Source organism: Caretta caretta, chromosome 15 (genome assembly GCF_965140235.1).
Source record: "Caretta caretta isolate rCarCar2 chromosome 15, rCarCar1.hap1, whole genome shotgun sequence".
Lineage (NCBI taxonomy): Eukaryota > Metazoa > Chordata > Testudines > Cheloniidae > Caretta > Caretta caretta.
Window position 1 is genome coordinate 15,945,455 of NC_134220.1, and position 24,124 is coordinate 15,969,578.

Below are 24,124 nucleotides of genomic sequence, written 5' to 3' on the forward strand. Positions count from 1 at the left end.
ATAGCCCAGGGATCCATATGGGGAGAACCATATGGGAATGGTGGGCGCATCCAGGGTTAGTAGTACCAAGTGGATGTCTGGCGGGCTTCAATGGTAGAAGCCTGGAAATGTTCCTAAACAGTCATAGTTCTGGCTAAACAAATGTAGGTAGGCAGTCAGCAGAACCCTGCACAGAAATCTGGGAGTCTGAAGAACTCCCTTTCTTAGTCTGGTGGAGTGGGGGGATGGAGGAGTAATCAGCCGTCTTTCAGAAGGTGTCGAATACTGAGGAGGCAGGTGGTCCTGGAGAAAGGTGGAATAGTGGGGATAAAATTGGTTGTGGTACCAGAGGTCTTGAACTCAGAGGAGACTCAGCCTCCTAGGAAATAAGCAGGACTGCCTTGACCTGGTGAATCCCAGCCATAGAGGTGTGAGGTACCGAAGGCTGGAATCACTGTTTCAGTTGTACTGATGGTCTAGGTACCGATGAGGCAGTGGAAGACAAAGAGTGTACTGCCTTCTTAGTCAAGTGCTTAGAATTGGTAGTATCTTGCCTATATATCCTTGGTATGGGTCACAAGGATGCATATGGTGCATGCACAAGACGAACAGGTATTGCCACTGAAATCTTCCGAATGAAGGTGCACATGCACATGTCAAGTAGAGTTCCCATCAGGAAGTAGCAGTAGTTACAAAAACAAAGTTCTAGATCAATACAGTAAAATCAGTATTAAGATGTACTACTCTGGCACTTGGAGAGAAAAGATCACCCAGATAACATTAGTTCAATATGGATTTCTATACATGTTTAACATGATTCAACCTGTATTACTGTTTACTGCTGCTACAAGAAGACATGAATATCCAGAGCAAGACCATCTTTTTTTTTAATCCAATGCAGTGTTCATTTATTTTTGTACATACAAAAAGAGCCACCCTCTTTGATTCCCCCCACCCCCAAAAATCTCTCCTTTACAAACAGTTAAAAATTAAAAACCAGATGATGACAGGTTAATTTTGGTACAATTATTCAGCAACATAGCTGTCATAATTAGAGTTAAATTTCCTACAAGGTTACTTGTAGGGAAATCCTGATTATTGGCCAAATAAAATTCCATATTACAAGTTAGCAAATTCTAGTACAAAAATAGTCCTTGTGTTAGAACAGCCTTTTATAATTATATTCACAGGTTTGAGTCTATTGGCTGCATAATACCTTAATATTTTATGAAATTTCTTTTTATAGGCTCATTCATCTAATTCAATATAGTGTTGAGCCTCAATCAATCCTCAGGCAAAAAACCCTGAACAGGGTTAATATGCTGCTCAGCGTACTCTGAAGTACTGTGCTTTTCACAGGACAGCCAAAAAATCCCCAAACTGTTCTCAGCTAGTCTCCTTGATATCACAATGAGATCCAGACCCAAAAGGAACCCCTGAAGTACTGATCCACAACCTTCTGTAGGAACACAGGCCACAGCTTTGATGTTCATATTCCACTTGGAAAACAGGTCCAGCTCCTCCACGCAGTTCCACATATGCCTTTGTGAGCTTCTTTAGAAATTAAAGCTTATCACTCTTGAAACATGTGGGGCCATTCTGGTACTGCCCCTTTCAGGAGTGTCCCATTCTGGCCGGGCTCTCTCCTCTTCTGTCTCTGGTTAATGCTGTTCAGCAGTTTCCCTTAGACCAGGCCCTTCAGGGAAAATCTGGGGAAATACTATTTGTCTCTCAAGATGTCTAGCTGCTCTTGATATTCTGTGAAAAGCCTCTGGAAACGGAGGTTCTGTCCGATGACAGGAAGCAGTTCTTTCAGTAGCTCTCTCTTTCGTAAACCCTGCACAAAAACATCAAAAATCCTCAAATTTATTTTACATCATTAATACAGGCATTTGATACGGGATTCACTTAAAATTAGCATGGTCTCTCTTTATCTTAGAGAGCTGTTTATTTGGTGTCACCTCCTGTTATTTAGATGTCAACAGTAATAATAATAATAATAATTAAGTCTTTGGGAGTACATATTAAATGTTCTTGTTGCTGCTTCCATGTGGTGATAGAATGCGGAAGTGTTCCTTGAAGGGCACATGTTTCTTTGGCATATCAGCCCTTTCAAAGGTACATACCTGGTGAATGGAGAGCACTGAAGGTGTAACCTGTTCCATCTATTAGGTATGTTTGACAGCATCAGTGGAGATAATGGAATTGTTAAGTGTTTGTATACAGTGCCAGAGAGAATAAAGGAAGTTACTATTTAAGTAATGGAAAGGATGGATTAGGTATAGAATGGTTCCACAATGATTAAAGTCTTTGGAGATTACTTGCTTGCTACTCAATTTGAAGTATACTTGAGGTTAAAAGGGCTATCAACCTTCCCAACAGTTAAAAAGTTAGACAAATTAAGCAGACATTTCTTCTTCCTTAAGAAACAGTGGCTGGACAAGGCTTGGCTCATTCAATTTACTTCCTTCCTTGTGAATCAGCACCAGGCTGGCATAACTTAAATACTGTTTCTAAAGCTAAGTGAAAACTCCCTTAAAAAACCAAAACAAAAAACCATGGAACCCCAAAACAATTACAAGAAAGCCCTAGCAGTGAACTTGTAAAATAAAAACTGAAAATTACTTAACAGATGACACTTTTAAGGGTAGATCAAATTTTGGGTTCTCAACTTTGGCAGTGTTCTTTTAAATGTTACCAAAAGAAACTATGAGAGGAAATGTAAAGTACATTCAGCAATTTAAATTAAAACTGTCTGGTTTATACACAAAAGGAATGGCTCCCCTAATTTACTTAAAAACAAAAACCAGCACTTACCACAACTGTTGATTCCCACTGACTTCCAGCTGAGTAATGGACTGGACCCAGTAAATCCTTGCATAATTCTCGCAGGCGATATTCAAACCCTGAGAATTACCAGAAATAAAACAACATGCATAAACATAAAATTATACCCACTACACAATATAAATCACATATAATTTAAGACAGAGTTACAAGTATCTAGACAAGAACAACATAAGGACAAACCTATATGATTTCTGTAAAGGCAAATTATTCCTCCCTAACCAATAAGAATTATTTGAAACATTAAAATAGTGAATAAAGACAGGCTGATGGATTTATTCTAGAACTTCCAAAAACTTTTATCTACAGTTCTCCACAAAAAGGCTGTTAAAAGTGATCTACAAAGGAAAAACAATGGTATGATTATCACATTTTTTATTATAAATACAACTTGAAAGACACCCTTCCTTTCCCAACCTCTCCCCCCAAAAAAGTCAGCTTGCTTTTTATTGTTATACATGTCTTGTCTGCCCTGGTAGACTACGGTAACTGTTGAAATGATTACACACCACAAAAAAGTCAAAGAGTGAAAGTTGAGTAATTGAGAGGAGAATTACGTTTTTAGGAAGACTGTTTAAAATTTAGGGTTTTTGAACAACACATATTTAATGCCAATACCTAAAACAGCTTGGAAAAAGGCTGTCTTTGATAAAGACTCAACATCCCTGCCTGCTGTATTAAGGTGAGAGTATTTGCAATAATCATGTTTCCAGATCCTCTCTAAGAGAACCTTCAGCAAAACTAGGAAAGACCAGACTTGACATTCTTTATATTTATCAGATAAAAAACCAAGATGAAAACCTTTAAAAAATACACACAAAAACTTATCCAGCCAACTTTACATCAGAAAGTAGCAAAAAGGGCAGAAGCCCAATTTAAAAAAAACCAACCTTTTGCAAGAGCACTTAAGGTAAGAAATAACATTGCATACCATAGCTCACCTTCATTAACTAGGTACCGTGCATAGATAAGGAGCCAATGGCGGTATTCATGACTGGATTGTAACATAAGTGCCGCTGCTATCTGATTCTCCAGGTAAGCCAGTGTTGTTTCTTGTTGTACTAAATGAGGCATGGAGAACAGTCTTGCAGCTTGCCTTCCTGAACTATAAACCAAACGTGGTAAAAAGTCAGAGATCAATTAGAAAAAAATTCCCACAGTGCAGAAGCCATTCTTCTAGTCTTTCACATATCAAGGGTATTTGGTGCGTTCCCAGTTTGGACCTCTACTGTCAAAGGCCACTGCCTATAAATCTTCTGTACCCCTGACAAATGGAAAGACCCTTGGACCTGCCTACATTAGCACCAGACCCAGATTGAACCACCAGGGCACTAGGTTTGTCAATCCCCCAGTCCCTTCAGACTTTCCACATGGGGAGCAGTAACCAATAGGAGCCTCCACAGCCTCCTGAAATCATCATTCACTCAGCTTGGAAAATGGATTTTACTATATTGTCATTGATTACTTCTCTCTTATCACCCATCCCTCTCCTACCACTGCAACCTCTCAGGTGCCCTCTCTTGCCCACTGGGGTTCTCCACCACCTCCTTTCTCCTCCTCACTCCCATAACCCCTTCCTCTTGCCCACTTCAATCCTGCGTGTGCACCACTCCCCTCCACCATAGCAAAGTTCAGTTTATATAATTTCATTTATATTATAAAATCAAATATATAAGCAAATGAACAAAATGGAACTAACACAGTAAGTTCCTATCATCATCCTGATCACTTTGCTTGTATACTTTTCATCCTCCCTTCATCTGGTTTTTGTCTTTAACATTGTAAGCTCTTCAGGGTATGGGCTGTCTTCTTGTATGTTTATATAATCCTTTAGAACACTCCTGAACCCCCACCCACAAGCATGTGAAAGCCAGGCAACTAAATGAAGGCTAGTTTTATAAGTGGTCTTTGTAAAAGGTTGGAAATTCTTTTTTTGAAGTTAACTAAAATGTTTTAATAAAGTTACTTTTTGAAGTAACTAAAACATCTTTACAAACCTTAACTAATTTTTCCTGCGGATATTTTCTTTTTTAAAAAATAAATCCAAACTGTTATTTCCATTCTTTCTATTTTTAAATCCTAATTTTCCTGACTTTTTTTTTTTTTTTTTAAGGAAAGAAGGAAAATAAGTCCCATTACCCTACTTACAGCCACTCTCATTTGGGCATATACATTAGTAAAATAAAATCAAAGTTGGCTATGAGAGGGTATATAAATTAGAAGACAGGAATGTGAGTGGCAGGTGAAGATGAGCCACTGAGCTGTCTATGGACACTTCCACTGGCTCTTGCTATTCCCTGGTGGTATGATCAGAAGTTAAAAATGTGCAGCAAATGACTAATTAGACATCCAATCTTCCCTAAAATACTCAAAGATTCCACAGAATAAGCCAACTAAGGAAAATTGAATAAGACAAAGTTGAAGCTTGTAGACCAAGCCACTTTTGGGATGATGGTCCAATAAGTAAGTTATAAAATCACAATGCAAAATATAAGAAATCCAATTTAAATAAACAAAGTGATATTCTATAAACCTAAATGAAAAAACTGCACCATAGGTAAGGAAGAACTATAAAAGTAGAATTACTAAGCATAGAATGCAGCCACCTTCTTACTACCCAAATATTCTCTGAGCTAAACAGATACAAGGTTACAAAGGTGTAAGGTTTAAACATACTCTCTGTACAAATCTGATTGACAGATTAGCCCTCCAAGCCACTGATATTTCTGAAAATAACTAAGTAATTCAAACATTCAGTCATCTTGAAACTAGACGACACAACAGAAATTAACACCGGGCAATTTAGTTGACTGTATATGAAGCAGAAAGAGACCACTTGGCTGATCAGTAAACACAAATAAAATGCCTAAATACATACTTTGATGTTCGTCCCTGTATTATGGCTAAGGGTCCTGAACACAGCATGGCTTCTTGGGATGGTAAACTATTCCTGTAGTCTGCACATTGTGCTAAGGAGTCCTGTTTGTCAGAGACAAGATTCCTGGGGGGGGAAAAAAAAAAACAAGAACATATTAGAACACAGCGAATGGTGCATCAGGTGGCAGATGACTCTGTTCTATTCTGCTTTATACTCTATTTGCATTTTCACAATAAAAATTTTATTAAAGTTAATGTTAAAATTATATAATACACAGGTTAAGAAAAGAGTGTCTGTACATCTGGGTATAGTGCTTAAATTATCCAAAAGTACAAAGGTTGGTTCAAACATCATACAATACATATAGTACATATCAGCAATAACCCAAATTTAGATTAATACATTTAATGATACACACTGGTGCAATGTACAAGGCTTTGGGCCAAATCCTGCTCACTTTATTTACACAAATGGTCCCACTGAAGTCAATGGGATTAGTCACATAACCTAAACAGGATTTGGCTTGAGCTCTGAAAAGCATAAGAGAAAATCCACTGGCATATTTTACAAGTTGCCATACTTGGAACTTGCATATTGAAAACAAAAATTCACATCCACAGTAGGACCCAGGCTGTACGGAACCTAGGTAATTACTTTCTCATCATGAAACTAACTTTACCCTAAACCCCTCCACACATCAGACCCTGCTCTGAGACTGCTGATCAGCCACTCTGGAAGTTCTCTTACACTGAGGATATCATGCCACCTTCATACTGACAGGGGAGAGTTGACAGCTACAGCTCCCACTTCCCACACCTAATTAAGGCTATCATCTACAGGCTGGGGAATTGGTTGCTCAAATGAATGCCATATATATGCTTACCAGACAACTAAAGATACACAATGGCACAAATACTTACAGTAAACTTGCTTGTTTAATCATGGTTAATTTGAGCTGGTGACTAAGGGACTATTCTTTTATATAAATCTAAGGATGTGGCACAAACAGAAAAGTGACAGGAAATTCAGATTCCATCCTCCATTGGTTTAATTGTTGTGGAGAAAAAGACAGCAGCATTTAAGTGCAGGGTCAGCCTTAGCTGTGAATAATATCAAGGCCATTACAGACATGGACTAGACCCAGGCAGTAAAAATGAGATTTTCTCTGGGGTGTTTTTTATTTAAAGGAACCCATCATCTAAACACACAAACTACCATCTAAATATAAAAGAGCATCCAAGTTTCCTGGCAGCTGTTCCGGACTAATTTTTCCAAAGACTATTATCTTTTACATTCAGAAATCATGAACGTCTGAATGACCAAACCATTTTAAATCCATGTCAACTTTCAGGCAGTTACAAGCAACCCTATGACAACAAATCAGAGTATATATGTAACAGGTGGGGAAAGAACGGTAAGGAAACAAATTTCAGTCTAAGTTTTTAATTTACAAGGCTTATTTTAAACAATACTGAATCATAAAACATGAAAGGGACTGGCCCAGCCATCCATGTACTAGTATGTGGGGAGCAAAGTGGAAGACAAGCCCAGAGTGTGTTTCTGCTCTGGTTAGTTTTCAGAGCACAGAATTAAGGGGCAGTAAATCAGAACCGGCATGCTAACACAACCAACTTTATAAATGGTAAGAAAGAATGTGCAACTTACCACGTAGAAAGAGAAGGATTAAAACAATATGCCTTTCCATCAGACAGGCTCATTACTGGTATACCATGCTGAGTCAGCAAAATCTGAGAGACAGATGTATCGCTTCCTACAGATTAAATCAGATCTCATGATTTCCTCTGAAGTAATCATTACATAACATTTAAAACTCTACACATTTAAAGTGTTGTACAGCCATTAATTAATCCTCGCAAGAGCCCTACCGAAACAAGTTCTGGCAGGGAAGCTGAGGCAAAGAGGTGAAGTAACTCACTGAATGCACGTAAGCAAGTCAGTAGCAGAGCTGGACTTAGAAGCCAGGACTCTCAGCACTGAGCTCAATGCACTATTACATGTATCATTTCTTTGTAACTATCATTATATAATCTTGAGAAATTGCAAAATACATAAAGGGTTGGTTAAAAGGGAAATATTAGCAGTATCTCAGCGCAGAATATTCACCCCATTATTTTTCTGTCATCTTTAAAACTAAACCTTTCAGTTTACAGATATCTCCATGCCAATCTCCTAACAAACTACGCTTGGGAAGGTGTGGATAAACATGCTGTAATGCTCAGATATTAATTGTCTCCTGCTTACCAAAGTGTTCTGATTCTACAGTCCTTCAGAGCATGTTTTGAGCACAGGACCAATTAACCAGGGTTTGTGGCTGTCTGTCTGAGAAGACTTCTGCAGTCTGCTGGGTTCATACCACACACACATACAAATACTTCTCAAACTGCCTTTGATTAATACTAGTAAGATTAAATCCAGATAGGAGGCCAGTGTGTTTCCTGTAACACTGATTTTTTTTTTTTTTTTTTTTTGCCAGATACTGGTAAGGGCAGAAAACAGATTTGTTAAATTCAGATAATTTCTGATCAATTACGTTTTAAAATATCTGATTATATGCAAGATATGCATTGGGGATTGCGATAGTGTTACGGGATTTATACACCAGGTTAGAAAGTGATTCATGATAACTCTACAACACTGAATTTCCACATTTAAAAAACAAAACAAATTACAGGATCCTTAATAGTCTGCTATCTCCTTATATTTTTATCTTGATTGTTTCTGTGGTAATGAAACATTACCCAGTGATTTCCATTTAACACCCAACTACATACAGAAGAATACCTATTTATTTTTGCATTACAGGGGTAGGTAGAATTTTAGCACACTCGTTAATGGCTCAAAATATTACAGGAGGGCTGAAAGACTACGGTTGGCAGGTAAATGTGCCCTTTCATACCTGCTAATATTGTTTGCAGAGACTCGTCTTTGACAACCACTGACTGTTTATGAACATCCCTGAAGGGAGAGAAAAGAGGGGGTGGGGTGCGGGAAATCTATACATTAAAAAGAAATGAATACTCCAATCATATAACAAAACAGTTTCTAGAACGTTCCTGATTAAAATTTGTAATTTAATATTTTCTTCGTTATTTGACAACACAATTTTGGCAGGGCAGAGCCATATGCACCCCTGCTTCTGATAAAGATTATAAGAACTATTATTTGCACTTCTATGGCCCTTTCTGTTAGAGAATCTCATCACACTTTGCAAACATTAAGCCTCACAACACTTCTGTGAGATAGGTATGAATCATTTGCCCCATTTTACAGATAAGTAAACTAATGTAGAGAGAGAGGTTAAGTGAACTGTCCAGGGTCACAAAGTGAGTCAACAGCAGAGTTGGGAACTGAACCATGACTTCTGACTCCTAGGCCCATACTCTAACTGTTAGACAATACTCCTTCCAATGTCAATGTTGGTTTACTAAAAATGAAGATATGAATGATTTCTATGTTTCCTTCTTTCCCTTAATTCTACAGACTAAAATCACTCTGTCCTAGGAGGTGGCTCAAACAAATGACCCTTAGTTGGATAAATCATCCACTTTCTAGGGTGAAATTCACCCCGTGCAGAAGTCCACTTAAGCCTGCAAAAGAGAGTAGCCAGGACTCATGTCTTGCATGGTGGGCCCTCTATACAGGGGTGAATTTCACATCCACAAATAAGACTCAATCGAAAGGAAATCTGATTTGAACCAGAGCATCAGCAGGCACATACCAACCCAGCCACGAGAAAGAAAGAAAAAAAATCTATCAGCCCCAATCAAAGTCATTAACTGGAAGCAGTAAGGTAACCAGTCAATCATAGCCCATGCTTATTGGCAGTCATGACAGCATAATTTAGTACTCACCACACAGACAGCGTAGCAATAGTGGTGAGAGCCATGACGTAGGAACCTGTGCAATGTAAAGCGGAGATAGGCGAATGCAATATAATAGGTGGGAGAAGGCGACGACCACAAGCTGAAAATACAGATAAGGTCCTCTTCTCACAGGCTACACTCACCACATCACTGAAAATGATCAAAAGGAAACATTTAAGCTCAGTGAAAAGAAAGAGGCAAGAACTCTTGGGTTATCATACAACTTGAAGGAGGTCTCACTGGTAAATTGTGAGGATTCAGAAAACTTGGCTCCAGAAGGCAGAGGCAAAAAACAGAGAAGAATGTGGTTTTGAATCCTAAATTCAAGTCTCTCACTCTGCAGATGGTGGTGAATGCAACATATCATTGGGGAAGGAAAGGAGGAGTGCCTGGTCAGAATAAGTCTAGGCATATGAAGAAGAGGTTGGTTTTTTGAAACAAGACCGTTTCCACACACAGAAGAATGGTCTGTCAAGACAGTGGAATGATGATGCTCTCTTTGGAAGGCAGGGAGGAAGTTGTGCACTGTCAGGCAAGAGCATTGGAGAGGTGAAAGTAGGGAATTGCTAAATGACAAAATATAAAAGTACCTTTCATGGCGATGTGAGATTAAAGATTTGAATTACCTTGCAATCAAAGCCCTGGGTGCATGTTTCAAAGGTGGTGTTGGATAGCACTTCTGTCAGTGAGGAAGGCTTATACTGTAAAAGGAGCACTTCCTACCTCCTTCATTAAAGAGCATCAGAAATTTTGGCCCAAATTTTAACATACTTTTTATTTCTATCCTGCTCTAAGGTATGCTTTTAATCTAAACACTGAATAAGGTATGTGAATGATCAGGAGTTTGCAGTTTCCTGTTATGGATGACAGGGCACGGTGTGAAGGTGAGCTCTGATTACAGCTGTACGTAACTTTATAACCAACACTCTTCCTAACAAGCTTGAAACTCAGGCCAGACTAACCAAACCTTGTGGTGGACTTGGGCTGAAGTTTGAGTCAACTTGAGCCACTGTGAGTTTTTGCAAAACATTACAGCTCAAAACATAACAGCTTCCACAAAAAACATGTAAAACTTGTCAATTTCAGCTGTGATTTATTAATTTGTTCCAATCCAAAACTCAGCCTAACTCTTAAGGGTATAAAACCAGAAAAAGATTCAGATGAATTCCTGTGAACCAGACTTGTGGGTACTTATGTCACAGTTTGGACCTCAACAAGATCACACAGTTTAATTTAAACTTCTGATGCAAAAACTAAAAGCTGCTGTTGAGGAGGAGGAGAAACTGCAGGTATCTCTGAGGAAACATGTACCCCACAAAAATATTCTATTTAAAGTGTTCTTTTAAACCTTCAGTCATTGTGGCATTTGCTGTTTAAACAACTGTTGCTTCTAATCATTCAGTCCACTCTAATGGGGGAATTTAATGGAAGAATGCAATGTCTGGCAAAGGAAGTATTTTAATTGGCTAATGGGGACATGGGATGCTATAAAGCCTGTGGTTACGTCAAGACCCTAGGGGCTAATTCACTCGTGAGGTTGCCATCAGGTCTACATACAGTGCATATTATATTTATTCATCTAACATGGTTAATACCAAAGCATTGTGTACAGGTTACAAAAGAAGTAACGAAAAAACCAGCAAACCGCAATGACCAGCAAAGCCAATGCCCCCTGTTACTAATGCTATAGGAGGAGAAAAGAGAACATACATGTCCTAGAGTGGGATAGCAGGAAGAGGAAGAAGAGAAAGGTCTTAGGAAGATGTTTTGCACTATGAAGAATCACACAACTCCATAAAAATAAGGGATCCTGTCATGCACTGTAATAGTGAACTTAATTAAACATTTTGCAAAAATATGCCATGCATGGGGGGTTAAAATAATAAAGACAAATGGGTAGCAATATTCTCTGAAGCTATCAAAATTTGGTAAATTTTAAATACCTATATATTTTATTAATGTCATCAGAAGTTCTCAAAGGGAACCTTGAATAAGATTTCCACTAACAACTTGTTTAATAGTGTAACAATACAGCCCTAAATGCTTTCTCCTGCCCAAAAACTATCCTTTTCTGGAGGCTCCTACTTCTACAAGCAAATTCTCTTACCAGCTTCCAGCTGCAGTAAGAATTCGACTGGTGAGAACAGTCTCCCATTCTTTGCCTTCCCGATTACATTTTAACCTGCTCAGCTTGGAACCTCCCACTGTGGTCATCTCATTCTCCACCTCAATGTACATGGAGGGATCTGAACTTACCTGAAAAAAAGTAAAGGAAAATCTTTTTACACAGAGGAAAACTGCTCAGGGAAGTGTCAAGTAATGTAGGTCCAAAATAGGGCCCAGTTAAACCTTGGCGTCTGATAGAGAAAACACTCTGGAGTTTTTTCTTTAAAATTATCCTCAAAATACACCAAATTACTTCAAAAGGAAGAGATTCCAAAGGCAACTGGTCACTCAAGGCTACTCCCCATCAACAATTTCTGTGTATTTTGAGCCCACCAATTTATATTTTCAGTCATCTGTTCTTCTTAAGTCCTGGACATCAAATCTAGTTCAAACAAGGCTGCTGCTGCAGCCTTTCAGGATTCCTGCAGTCAAAGCCAGACTTCTATGGTAAAAGCACACAGACAAGGGATTACGCAGGTACATGAGTCAATGTTATGTTAGGCCCTCCAGGTGCTGAGCATGTCACTTTACCATGTGAAGAGACCTCAGAGGAAATGTCCAGTTTATATAGAGAGCTGGCTGTGGCGCATGTGTGAAGAGAAAGCATCAGCCCTGTCTGGAGCTGCTGCTGCCACCACTTCTCTTGTAACACCAAGGCTAAATAAAGGAAGAAGGGAGGGGGTGCCTAAGAGGAGAAAATATGTTTGGCTTTGAAGCCAAGTCAGGTGAGAAAAGAAGGAATGAACTGCTGAAATGGATTGCCTCTGCAGGTGAGGTAGGAAGTAAGGAGGCAGAAGCCAGAGGGTGCATGTGACTTACTTGGGTCCCGAAGCGAAGTCAGGCAGGGGAGGGGAAGAGGCAGTTGGGAGGCCTACAGAGGCAGGAAGGAGCCAAGTGAGAAAGTCTTAGAAGAAAGTGAGATGGGTAAAGCTCCTTCTTGGACAAGTCAAAGGGATTCTGCTCCAATCCCCCAAAATGCCTTTTAAGTAAACAATGTTGCTGTCACCCACTTACTTGCAATGTAAACGATTTCTGTGGGATTGGGGTTGGCAGTTTAAGTGCTAATGCTGGTGCAGAGATGCAAGTGGCATCCTTCTCAGAGGCCAGTGCAGCTGGGGACTGAAAAGCAAAAATTTCAACAACAGTAACAAACAGAGCAATTAAAAACAAAAAGAAAAAAAACTTATGAACAAATGGAAGAGTGCAGGGTTATCACTCACGAAAGCACCTCAGTACATATATACCGTAGTCCAGATTGTGTTGCCAAGAGGGAAACCTCAACAAATATGGATACACGCATCAGAAAAACCCTGTGCAAAAGCTTTTTTTTTTTTTAAATACATATTGCATAAATACTACTTCTTCGTTCTCTAAACTAGCTGCTAAGAATTTTCAGGAACAATATGTGGTCATTGAGGTCTGCATTAGGCCATCTTTGACACTTTCCATCTGTACTAACATAATGGAAGCTCCGGTATGTTTCAGGGCAAGGCCAGCTTTTGAATGTTGGTAATGAAAAGGGCTATTGCAACTGAAGGATGGGAAGTACTGCCATAATGTACTAGCTAGGTATGTACTCTACTGTCCTGTACTGAATGGAAGGTCATACCTGCTCAAATGCTTATAATTACTTCACCCTCTTGAATCATACTGCTGACAGCTGATGGAATTTATCATGTAGTTCAAGCAGCAGAAATCTGTGTTTTTTGAAGCCAAGTCCTGCATCTAACTCCAATACTACATACATACTGTTTAGCTAGTGACTGCAATATTTGTATGCGCACAGAATACAGATTTGTTACATTATGTGCACCTTCATTTTAAAACCTTAAGAATTAGGTAAAAAGCAAGCAAGAGGACTAGCTTCAAAATTTTGAGAAACCTTAGCACTCCTGGTTTCACTTGACCACCTTTTGTCTGATTTAATGCAAGGACGACATTTTGCTTTAGTAAATGAATAGTAGAAACCATAAATACTAATACTATGCACATTAATTAAATTATTGACATACTGATTACCTGAACAGTTAAAGTCACAGGTACGAGTCTGGAGTCCTTTCGAGGCCTGCCTTTTTTCTTCTTTTCTACTGTTTCTGCCTCAAGTTCTAGTTTACGCTTGGGCAGTGACAGCGGTTTAGTAGCTGGAATCTTCTCCTCACTGTCACTGCTGCTCTCCAGGATATCCTTGGGCTTATTCTCTTTAATTAAATTCTGATCTTTCAATCTGCATAAAAAGTAAACTATTTGTTTAATAATTTACATAAGCTGTACTCAAAGCTGCCACCCATCTACCCACTATTTGCTTTCAAGCTAAGCATCAGATGCATTCTTAGGCTTGTTTGAATATATCTGAAAAAGTGCAAAGGAAAAAAATTAAGGTAAGAAAAGGCTACCCAATCCTTTATGCAAGTGCAAATATGGAACATACAAAATGCAACTTCAAGTAAATTTTCTGCTTAAAAAGCAAATAGTAAACTAGGGTATGGTGGCTTGCACAAACACATTATTCAGCAATCCGAGATACTTTTTTAAAAAAAAACAAAACTTTTATTTTACCATTTAATGGATACTGTACCACATGAAGAGCAATTATAATATCCAAATCAGATGACACAACTAGAGTTTTGCTTAGAGAGACTGGTTTCCATTACAGCTAAAACGGAGCAATTCCATTAGGGGCAGGAGGATGGGCAAAGCGCTAGAGGTGGAAGAGAATAAACTGACAGTAGCAAGCTTGCAAATGAAAAGAACACAAGGGCTATAAATTAACATGTACAGCATGCTTGACATCTCTGAAGCAATGGCTTTCAATGCACATATATACACACATTATGATGAGCATCAGGAATCACAGTTATTGTTAAGGTTGTAATAAAAACCTTTTTTGCAGCCTCTCCCTACCTCCCAGCTTTCCAAGATGTTTACCTGGGAAGGGTGGGAGGAAGGGAATTTTTCATCTTGTGTTGATCTAAACATGCAAGGAATTTTAAGAGTAGTTCTCCTCTCTTTCTTCTCCACATAACAGAGAAATGAGTAAAAGATGGGGAGTGATTTCTATTCCCAGTTCCACTGCTGTTTGTCCATAATTCTTTGCATTTAAGTAGCACATAGGAAACATTAGATAGGCTTCACAACACCCCCTCAAGAGTAAATATTGTTATTCCCATTTTACTGGCTGGAAAGAGACTCAGAGAGGTTAAATGACTTTTGTCCGACATCATACAGAACATCAGTATCATGATGAGAACTTAGGTCTCCTGATACCCAGTCCTATGCCATGATAATAGATCACAGTGACTCTCAGATAAGTGACCACCTCGTTGTCCCTCAACCTTCCCAAGCTGTAAGTTGGGATACTACTGTTTACCACACTCACTCACAGGGGTACCCAACCAATGTCCCTTCTGACTTTGGGAAGTGGGCAGAAAAGACAATGTACCTCACACCATACATGTGGACCAGTTTGCCATGCAACTGACTCTCGGCAAATATACCCATTAAAGACACAGGAACTGCCCTACTGGATCAGACCCAAATTTTGCTAGTCCAGTGTCCTGTCTCTCACAATGGCCAGAACCAGGTGCTTCAGAGGAATGTTTAAGAACCCCACAGTATGCAGATGAGGGGTAATCTGCCCCCCATAGTATGTCATCCTGGTTTCTAGTAGTTAGAGATTGGCTCCAGGCCTAAAACATGAGGTTTAATAGCCTTTTCAAATTTTTGTTATTAATTTGAAAACTCTGGATACTCATGATATCAATACAAATGTTGACTCCCTTTTTGAATCTTGCTAAGTTCTTCGCCTCAAAAAAATCCTATAACAATGAGTTCCACAAGCTAATTACATATTGTGTGTTTACTCGTTTTGAATTTGCATTCTTTAATTTTCATTGCTTGTCCATTGCTCTTGTGTTAGGAGACAGGCAGAACAAGAGTTCCTGATCTACCTTCTCTAGACCATTCGTTATTTTATATACTTTTATTGTGTACCACTTATGCATCCCCTTTCTAAGACAAACAATCACATTCTTTTCAATCTCTCTTTATATGAGAATTTTTCCAAGCCCATGATCATTCTTGTTGCTTTCCTCCGATCCCCAGTTCCGCAATATCCCTTTTTGAGATAGCGTGACCAGTACTGCACACACTATTCCAAATGAGGCCACAGCATTGATGTATATAATTGCATGATCATAGTTTCTGTGTAATTGCATTATAACATCCTCCATATTATTCACAAGCCCATTCCTTAGGTACCCTAACATCTTGTTTGCTTTTTTGACCACAACATCACATAAAACAGGTCTTCAATGACTATGATGAAACCCAGGCCCCTTTCTTGAGTTGATACAGATAATTTAGAACCCTGGAAGGTGTCAGAGTAGTTTAATTATTTTCCTCCAATGTGCATTACACTTTGTATTTACTGACACTGAATTTCATTTACCACAATGTTGCCCATAGACTCAGCCTGTTTAGATCTCTCTGAAGGTCATCACAATCGTGTCTGGTCCTAAGTATCTGAAAATAACTATGGCTCACCTGCAAATTGTTCTACCTCATTACTCACCATACTTCTTTCCAGGTAATTAATACATATGTTAAACCAGTGATTCTCAACCAGGGATAAATGTACCCTTGGGAGTACGCAGAGGTCTTCCAGGGGATACATCATCTAGATATCTGCCTAGTTTTAAACTGGCTATATAAAAAGCACTAGTGAAGTCAGGACAAACTAAAATTTCATACAATGACTTGTTTATACTGCTCTGTATACTATACACTGAAATGTAAGTACAATATTTATATTCCAATTGATTGATTTCATAATTACGTGGTAGAAATGAGAGCGTGAACAACTGTTAAGTACTAGTCTGCTGGGACACTTTTGTACTTTTATGTCTGATTTTATAAGCAAGTAATTTTTAAGTGAGGTGAAACTTGGGGCACACAAGACAAATCAGACTCCTGAAAGGGGTACCCTAGTCTGGAAAGGTTGAGAGCCCATGCTAAACAACACAGGACCTAGTATGAAACTTGAGGCACCCACTTCAAACCTTTTGCTATGGATTACAATTGACCATTTAATCCTAATCTTTGTTTTCTGTCTTTTAGCCAGTTTTTGATCCCTGACAATACTTTGCCTCTCGCTCCATGACTAGTTAGCTTCTTTAGTAGCATCTTGCATGAAGGAACTTGTCCAAGGCCTATCAGCAGTCTAAATAAATTATATCCACTGATATTCCTTTATCCACTACTTTATTGACACATGCAAAGAATTTTAAGATTAGTGAGATACAATATTCCTTTGCAGAAACCATGCTGGTTAGACCCTATCATATAATGATCTTCCAGGTGTTTTATTATTCCAGGTGTTTAATTATTGTTTCAAGCAATTTGCCAGGTATAGATGTAAGGATTAGGTCTATAATTCCTCAGATCACTTCATGAGCCTTTTTTAAAATACAGGTACAAAATTTGCTACCTTCCAATCCTCCGGAATAGTGGGGGATTTTTTTGGGGTTTTTTTTTTGTTTGTTTGTTTTAAGCAAAAGGACAGTTTTATGGGAGGAAATATGGGACAGGAAAAAAACCGCTGTATTTATTGTAAATGAGGTGACTACATAGCTCGCTGGCAAGACACTGACCTTCCACACAATTTCTTAAGTGGTCTGTCTGTGCACACTCACATCACCAAACTGAAAGGTTTTCCTTTTCTCGACTCTGATCACGTGGCTCCACAGACAAATACTTGAAAAGAAAATGTATCGCCTGTACAAGGTTCTCAGCACAAAACTGAAATATGTCTGCAGCCATTGGGATCTATTTTCTATGTAATGTAATTTAGGTTGAGATGGAACTCCCTGGTACAGGCAGGCTAGATTTTATTGTCTTCCATGAAGACCTCACATGCAATGATTTTATCTTGAAACAAAAGTTTTAACTAAGGAAGATCTGAAGAGTTTTTTTGGTCCCATATGTTTCAGGCTGAAAACATAAATATGAGTATCCATGGATAATGTTACCTCAGAAAATCTTTCTTACTAGTAGCTCTTTTTCATTGCCCCCTTCTATAGAGATCTGAGTTAATCTCCAGAATCCCAGCACTGATGCATCCATACCTCAGAGAATCATATTGTTTTAACACTGTCTACTTGTGTGCCCTCTCCTGCCCTGTACCATCACTTACCTGTCTATGGCAGTCTGATTTGTATTTATTACAGCAGAAGTCCCTGAGGTGGCTTTGGATCGTTCTGTGAATCTCGAGTCAAACGCTTTCATTGGTTCAATCTTAGATGGAGTTGTTAGCACAGAGGAAGATGATACAGGGGGAGCAGCTGAAGCAGAGGTAGCATTTATACTATTAAAGGAGGAAAGAGAAAAACAAAGATTGAAAATATATTTAGAATTGTGTAGTACTCAAAAATACATCAGCATTTATCAAAACCTCCCACATGGACTACAAGTTTCATTAAATTGGCCACTCTTGGACGTGTGTGAATTAAAATACACCACATCCTTTCATGTGTCAATATCCTCTACTCTCAAAAATTGTTTATAATAGATCTGAGAGTTGAAATCTTAATGCTGCTGCATAAAGTCTTTTCATCTAGCTATATCCAACTGATTCATTCTTTATAATTCTCATTCCTTGATTAAAAATACATATTATCTGTAGTGTCCAAGTACAATAAATTAGCGATTATGTATATGCAGTGGAACAGCATGAAATGATCTGTAGGTCTCCACTGCAAATTTATTTTGCTGTAGCAGACTGAAAATTTTACACACAAGCCTAGCTGTTGCCTACACTATAGTTCAAACCACATAACCTGGTTCTTGCAAACACTCTTTGAACCACACAACAGAACCTTACATCACAAAAAATCATCTAAATAAGGTTTGCGGACTTTTAACATACTCAATTTAGAGTGAATAAAGATGTTTTAAGGAGGCTGCAATCTCGTACTAATAGCAGCTCAGTGTTTGTAAGGATGATTTAGTAGTTACTCCAGTGGATAACAACCAAAATACATCTTACTTCACTGGGGAAGAGCATTTCCAGTGCATGCCTAGGGATTTGTTCAGCCCTGGGAGGGTTAATTAAGTAAACTGCAGCGTTTTAAAGCTACTAGTTATATCCCAACTCAAAGTTCAATCCAACAATGGATGCATTTCCTCAAGGAAAACAGAAGCGTTCATGCTAGTTGACTTCTTAGTAAGTGCCGCATAGTGGTGCGCACTAGATGTTAACAAGGATAAACTGACTTCACAAAAAACATGGGTTTGGTATAATTAGTTCCCACCACTATTAAAAGAGTAACTGAATATTAATAAAATCCTGAAGTATGCAAGACAATATTAGATTCTCAATTAATATTTTCTGTCAGGAAATCACTTTAGCAACTGCTCATTTAGAGAAATATGAAGGAAAAGTCATAGAGGTTAAAAGAAATGAAACCTCTTGCAAATACTGACCCATCTTTATTGATTGTGTCATCTGTTGGTTTTATACTGGCTGCCAGTGGTTCTAGAGAAGGCTTTGAAGTGCAGAGGGAATTGGTTGCATTGGAATCTAATGACATCAGTTGCTGATTACTTTGAGAAGACATCATTGAGCCAGCCAGAGATCCAGATATCGGGATACTATTGAAGAATGCTGTTGAAAAATCCCTATATCAAAAAAAGATTAAAAGCAAGTACATACGATTTTTTTAAAATTAGTAGTTTTTAAAGAAGTATTTTAATTTAACTTTAATATCACTTGTGTGTGTATACATAGACACACTTAAAAACCCCTCCATTTTTTCAATATATTTTTCTCTCATCTCTACTGCAATGTAGGCCAGTGTGGTGCTTTGCAGTTTACCTCTGTTAATTAGTGAGGCAGACGGAATATGCATTGCTTTGGGGTAATATTTGTTTGTGTACAGCTGAAGAACAAACAAAGGGAGCTCTCCCATTTCTGGTGAAAACATGTTTTAAGTTAAAGAGTTTTTATAGTGTTAGTTGACAGATGCAAAACATTAGTTTAGTCCTGTTGAAGTTAACAGTACGAGCTGTTTTTTTTTTATGGGAGAAAACCTATGTCTTAAGACAAACCATTCCAGACTGGCTCTCAAATCTTACTATTAAGAGAACACTGGGATAAATGCAGATTTTCACAACTGTATGCAGGATATTTCCAGCAAAAGCCAGCTACCGAGTTCAAATCATGACTGGCATGATTACACAGGATGTAGACACATGCTTCAGAAATTGCTTTGGACGACAGAAGTATAACAAGTCCTTGGAAAAGGGAGTTTATTTTTCACTCGTGGCTCTGATTTTGGGATCTTTTTTCCATGACCTTCCCTCTTCCAAAAACAATAGCTAAAGCTGCTCATTCTGAGGACACAAATCCAGATAATCTAAAACACTGAAGGATTCAATACACAGTATATTCCTAGAAGAGGAAAAAACATTTTTTGGATGAGACAGGAAACCAAGGATGGGACCACTCAGTCATTCAAGATCCCATAGCTCTTGGAATGTGCTGGAACAAAATTGCAATCACATACCAGCCAAATTCCAAGTGGGATTATTACATTCTTCTCACCTAAATGTCTGTGTATTTAATTTGAAATGATTTTCACTTCTCTTTCTTTAAACTATTCTGCAGTATTATTTTCACAGAACCCAGCTGCCACTTTCTACCCTAGAAGTGGCTGCATTTTAATGGTAGGTAAAGTGATCATTTTAAAGCACTTTGAAATCAATTCATCTTAAAAGTTCTTAAATATAAGGTATTATAATATGCAATGGGTTTAAGATGGACCTAAATTTTGCCAGTGTGAACTGGAATAAGTAGATGAAAAGGTCAAGGGAGATAAGAAAAGTAAAACTTCGAAGTATACCCAGTGTCCAGCTGAGCTATGCAGAGAGGTGTGATCCGCCTCCGGCCATCTGCAGTCCGTGTTTCAACTTGTTTCTTTAAAAGATTCTGTTGGGGGAAGGGGAGAAAATAATGTTAAAATGAATGCTTTCTCCAGTTGACACAAGACTCTGGTTAGGTGCAATGAAATGAAAAATGGTCATCAATAATTATATCCTTTATTGTAGGGAAGATTTTTTTTTTTTCAACTGTATTTCTGAACCAAAGAGGCCCCAAATATTTGCACACACACTCACTCGATCTGCCTTCCTGTCATCACAAACAAATGGGGCTTTTAGGACCATAAACTCCATGGAGCAAGGATTGTCTTTTAATAAGAGTTTGTTTAATCTCTAACACGATGGAGCCCAGATCTGTGATTGGTGCTCTTAGACACCACCATAATACAAACAATAAATCAGAGCTAAATACAAGGTAGAACACTTTTCACAAAACCATCACTTCATATCTGACCTCTCAGTACTCAACCTCAAATGAAACCTGCACAACACTTTCAAAAGATGAGCCTGGGAGTTTACATTCATAACTTTGTTAGACACTAAAAGATCATGGCCTTAATAAAGACACTGGATTTATGGCTCATTACAACAATCTATAAGCCACTAACCCTCCTTTGTCCTAGGACTGCAGAGGTCATAACTGCTCATTTCACTGTGAATAGTCTCTTACACCATATTAACTTCATACGCTAAACAATCTGCTCCACCTTGTATTTAGCTGTGGCACTCTGAGTACCTTTCCCAGACCTGAAGAAGAGCTCTGTGTAAGCTCAAAAGCTTGTCTCTCTCACCAACAGAAGTTGGTCCAACAAAAGATATTACCTCACCCACCGTCTCTCTCTAATTAGATAATTATCAAATTTGTACTGGATACTCTAAAACCACCATTCAAAAGGCCTACCTTTCTAATGTCCTCCAAACTCTCACCATTAACCATGCTCGCCACTTTGGGAGCTGCTGTTGCAGTCCCTGCTGCTTCCCGTATTGCTGCATTCTTCTGCTCCATCTGCTGCTGTTGCTGTCTCTGTTGATACTTCAGCATCTCTGGATTCTCAATAATGGTAGTAGACAACTGAGCCTCAGTCATTATTGCTAAGCTTTTACCATAGGTGGACTGATGAATGTTGCTCTATGGGTGTTAAAAATGTAAAAACAAAACCTGATTACAACTGCTAGCAATACATCAGTGACTGTGCTATATAGACATTACACATTATCTATTAGCATCAATATGCAAGTGCCTTCAGTACTATTTACACATCATTCAAAAAAAATTCTCTCGTTATATTTTTTAGATAACATCCAACTCATTAACTAACTTAACTCGGGTAGCAAAACTTCTGTTGCTAGCAGCGATAAGGGGGAAAATCCAGCTGATAGCAAAGTACGTTAAAAAGACTTACATACAAGCTCATAAGAGTAATTTTAAACCATAATTTTGAAATCAGGAAGTCACTCCTTACTACTTAGGCCAGACAAATGTTTCAAATGTATAATGCAATGTAAGCAAATGGGTATTTGCCAAGACAGTTTCTACTCTGGAAAGGATACTTAATACCGCAAGTTGTTTCTGAACTTGATGGCTGACTTTACAAAAAAACTCCCTGGTTTTGGAAAGCAGACAAGACCACATTTTTCTATAATATGAAAATCAGTCAACTACAAGCTTCTATGAACACTTTTGAGAATATTATTGTAATGAAAAAGAATGGATGATCACATTTGTCCTGAGAGCTCATAGTACCTTCTCCTCCTCACTAAGTGGATCTCCAAGTTCATCCTGGGAAAAGTCCAAAAAGGCCACTGATCCGTCCATGGAACACACCAAGATCCCAAGTCCATTTAAGGTCCTGAAAGACAGTAAAGATCTTTGTTTTGAATCCATGAGTTTTAAAAAGTTTTCTTTGCTGCATTTATGCAATCCATAGATGTTTTACTGTAAAAATAAATGGTTAGCATAAAATTTATTACACCAGAAACTACTGAAGTGATCACAGAAGTGGGGCAACATGGGATAGTCAAGGGACTATGTTTGATAACCAGTGACTACATACATGCATGTGTTTTTGAACATGGTGCTCACCCACATTAATGACCAGGACTGTGAAAAACCAAGACTAGGGATAAAACTGGAAGAATTTAAAATGTTAAGTACTAAAGGTGAACCAAAAAGCAAGAATACAAATCTATTTGCTTCAGAAAGTATGTGCTAAATATGCCCACTAATTGGGCTAAGGGCAGCATTCAGCACATAAGCAACTAAAAAGCTTCTCTTTTTAGGCACTGAGAATCACAGTACTATGGTAATGTGTAGGATTCAATCAAGAATGGGGGCCACTATGTAAGGCAAACAGAGTGGTAGACAGTCACTGCCCCAAAGAGCTTACAATCTACATAGAAAAGACATACAGAGAGTGTGGGGGAGAAGATATACAAGCTGAATGATGACCAGCCATCTCTGCTCCATTGCGATTCCATCCCTCTGTGGTGTCAGCAATAATAGAAGCCAGATGGAGCCTGGAACTAGCGCAATAGTCTCTGGTTTAGGCCAGAGATTTTTGTTTTTCTCTTTAGTATACTGCACACAGAGGCCTCACTACTCTGGTACACAGCATATGCACTATACCAGCATTTTTCTGGGGGCCTCAACAGTGTCTGTAAAATATTTTTTTTTAAAAGCCCTTGTGGCCCTTATAAGGCAATAACCTTCCAAATGTGGCCCATTATTTAGAGACTTGGGGTTTTTTTTCCTAGAAGAGGCCTTGACCACTGATCCAGTAGCGTCTAAATTCAGTTTTCCCCCTAACAGGTAACAGAAACTTACAGATGATGCGCCACAGATTAAATGAAGACAGCAGAGCATTGATGGCAGAAGTCCTGCTGAGTCAGCCCAATTGCAAACAATTTTTTAAAACCATGTATCATGGCTGCATGAGAGACAAAGAAAAGTTTCTTTGTCTTTACCATAGGATCTGCAGTGCCACACCCAGTCATATTGTCCCAGATAGTAGGTAACTTAGATAACCCAAACTCCCAACTGGAAAGTGAGTCAAGTTTCTCCTAATAAGTTTTCTGCTTGCTGGACAGATAAAAAATTCTTGGATTCAGACAAACATTGGGATAGTGTAGATATCCACTGATGATGAAGATAGTCAGTGCCTCTGTCTGAGGGTACAATGCCAGATGAACATCAGGAAGGCACCAGTAAAACCATATGCAAGGATCCATCACTGGACATTGACAATGTTACTTTTTGTTCTGTGTTTGTACAGAACCTAGCAAACTTGGGCTCTTAAATGCTTCCACAATAAAATAATATAGACCAATGTCTTATCTCCCTTTTTGGAAAAGATTATGGAAAATGTAATGGTGCTCAGACAGAAGAGTGATAGGTACAAATTTACAACTCTAAAATAGAGAAAGCCCAGACAGTTCT

General features: G+C 38.5%; 1 protein-coding gene across 1 annotated transcript in view; it reads right to left on the minus strand.

The window, feature by feature from the left end:
• Positions 1-842: 842 nt before the first annotated feature.
• The window catches only part of HIRA (histone cell cycle regulator), a 57,512-nt gene continuing 34,230 nt past the window's right edge, over positions 843-24,124 (minus strand). Inside the window, exons 11-25 of the mRNA XM_048821487.2 lie at positions 22,433-22,538; positions 21,590-21,817; positions 20,652-20,737; positions 19,234-19,428; positions 17,945-18,115; positions 13,774-13,978; positions 12,769-12,873; positions 11,696-11,844; positions 9,577-9,738; positions 8,622-8,680; positions 7,370-7,475; positions 5,705-5,827; positions 3,768-3,931; positions 2,797-2,885; positions 843-1,816 (exon numbers count right to left, since the gene is read on the minus strand). Coding sequence (XP_048677444.1) covers positions 1,700-1,816; positions 2,797-2,885; positions 3,768-3,931; positions 5,705-5,827; positions 7,370-7,475; positions 8,622-8,680; positions 9,577-9,738; positions 11,696-11,844; positions 12,769-12,873; positions 13,774-13,978; positions 17,945-18,115; positions 19,234-19,428; positions 20,652-20,737; positions 21,590-21,817; positions 22,433-22,538 — 2,065 coding nt within the window. The 3' untranslated portion in view covers positions 843-1,699. The remainder of the gene's footprint in view (positions 1,817-2,796; positions 2,886-3,767; positions 3,932-5,704; positions 5,828-7,369; positions 7,476-8,621; positions 8,681-9,576; positions 9,739-11,695; positions 11,845-12,768; positions 12,874-13,773; positions 13,979-17,944; positions 18,116-19,233; positions 19,429-20,651; positions 20,738-21,589; positions 21,818-22,432; positions 22,539-24,124) is intronic.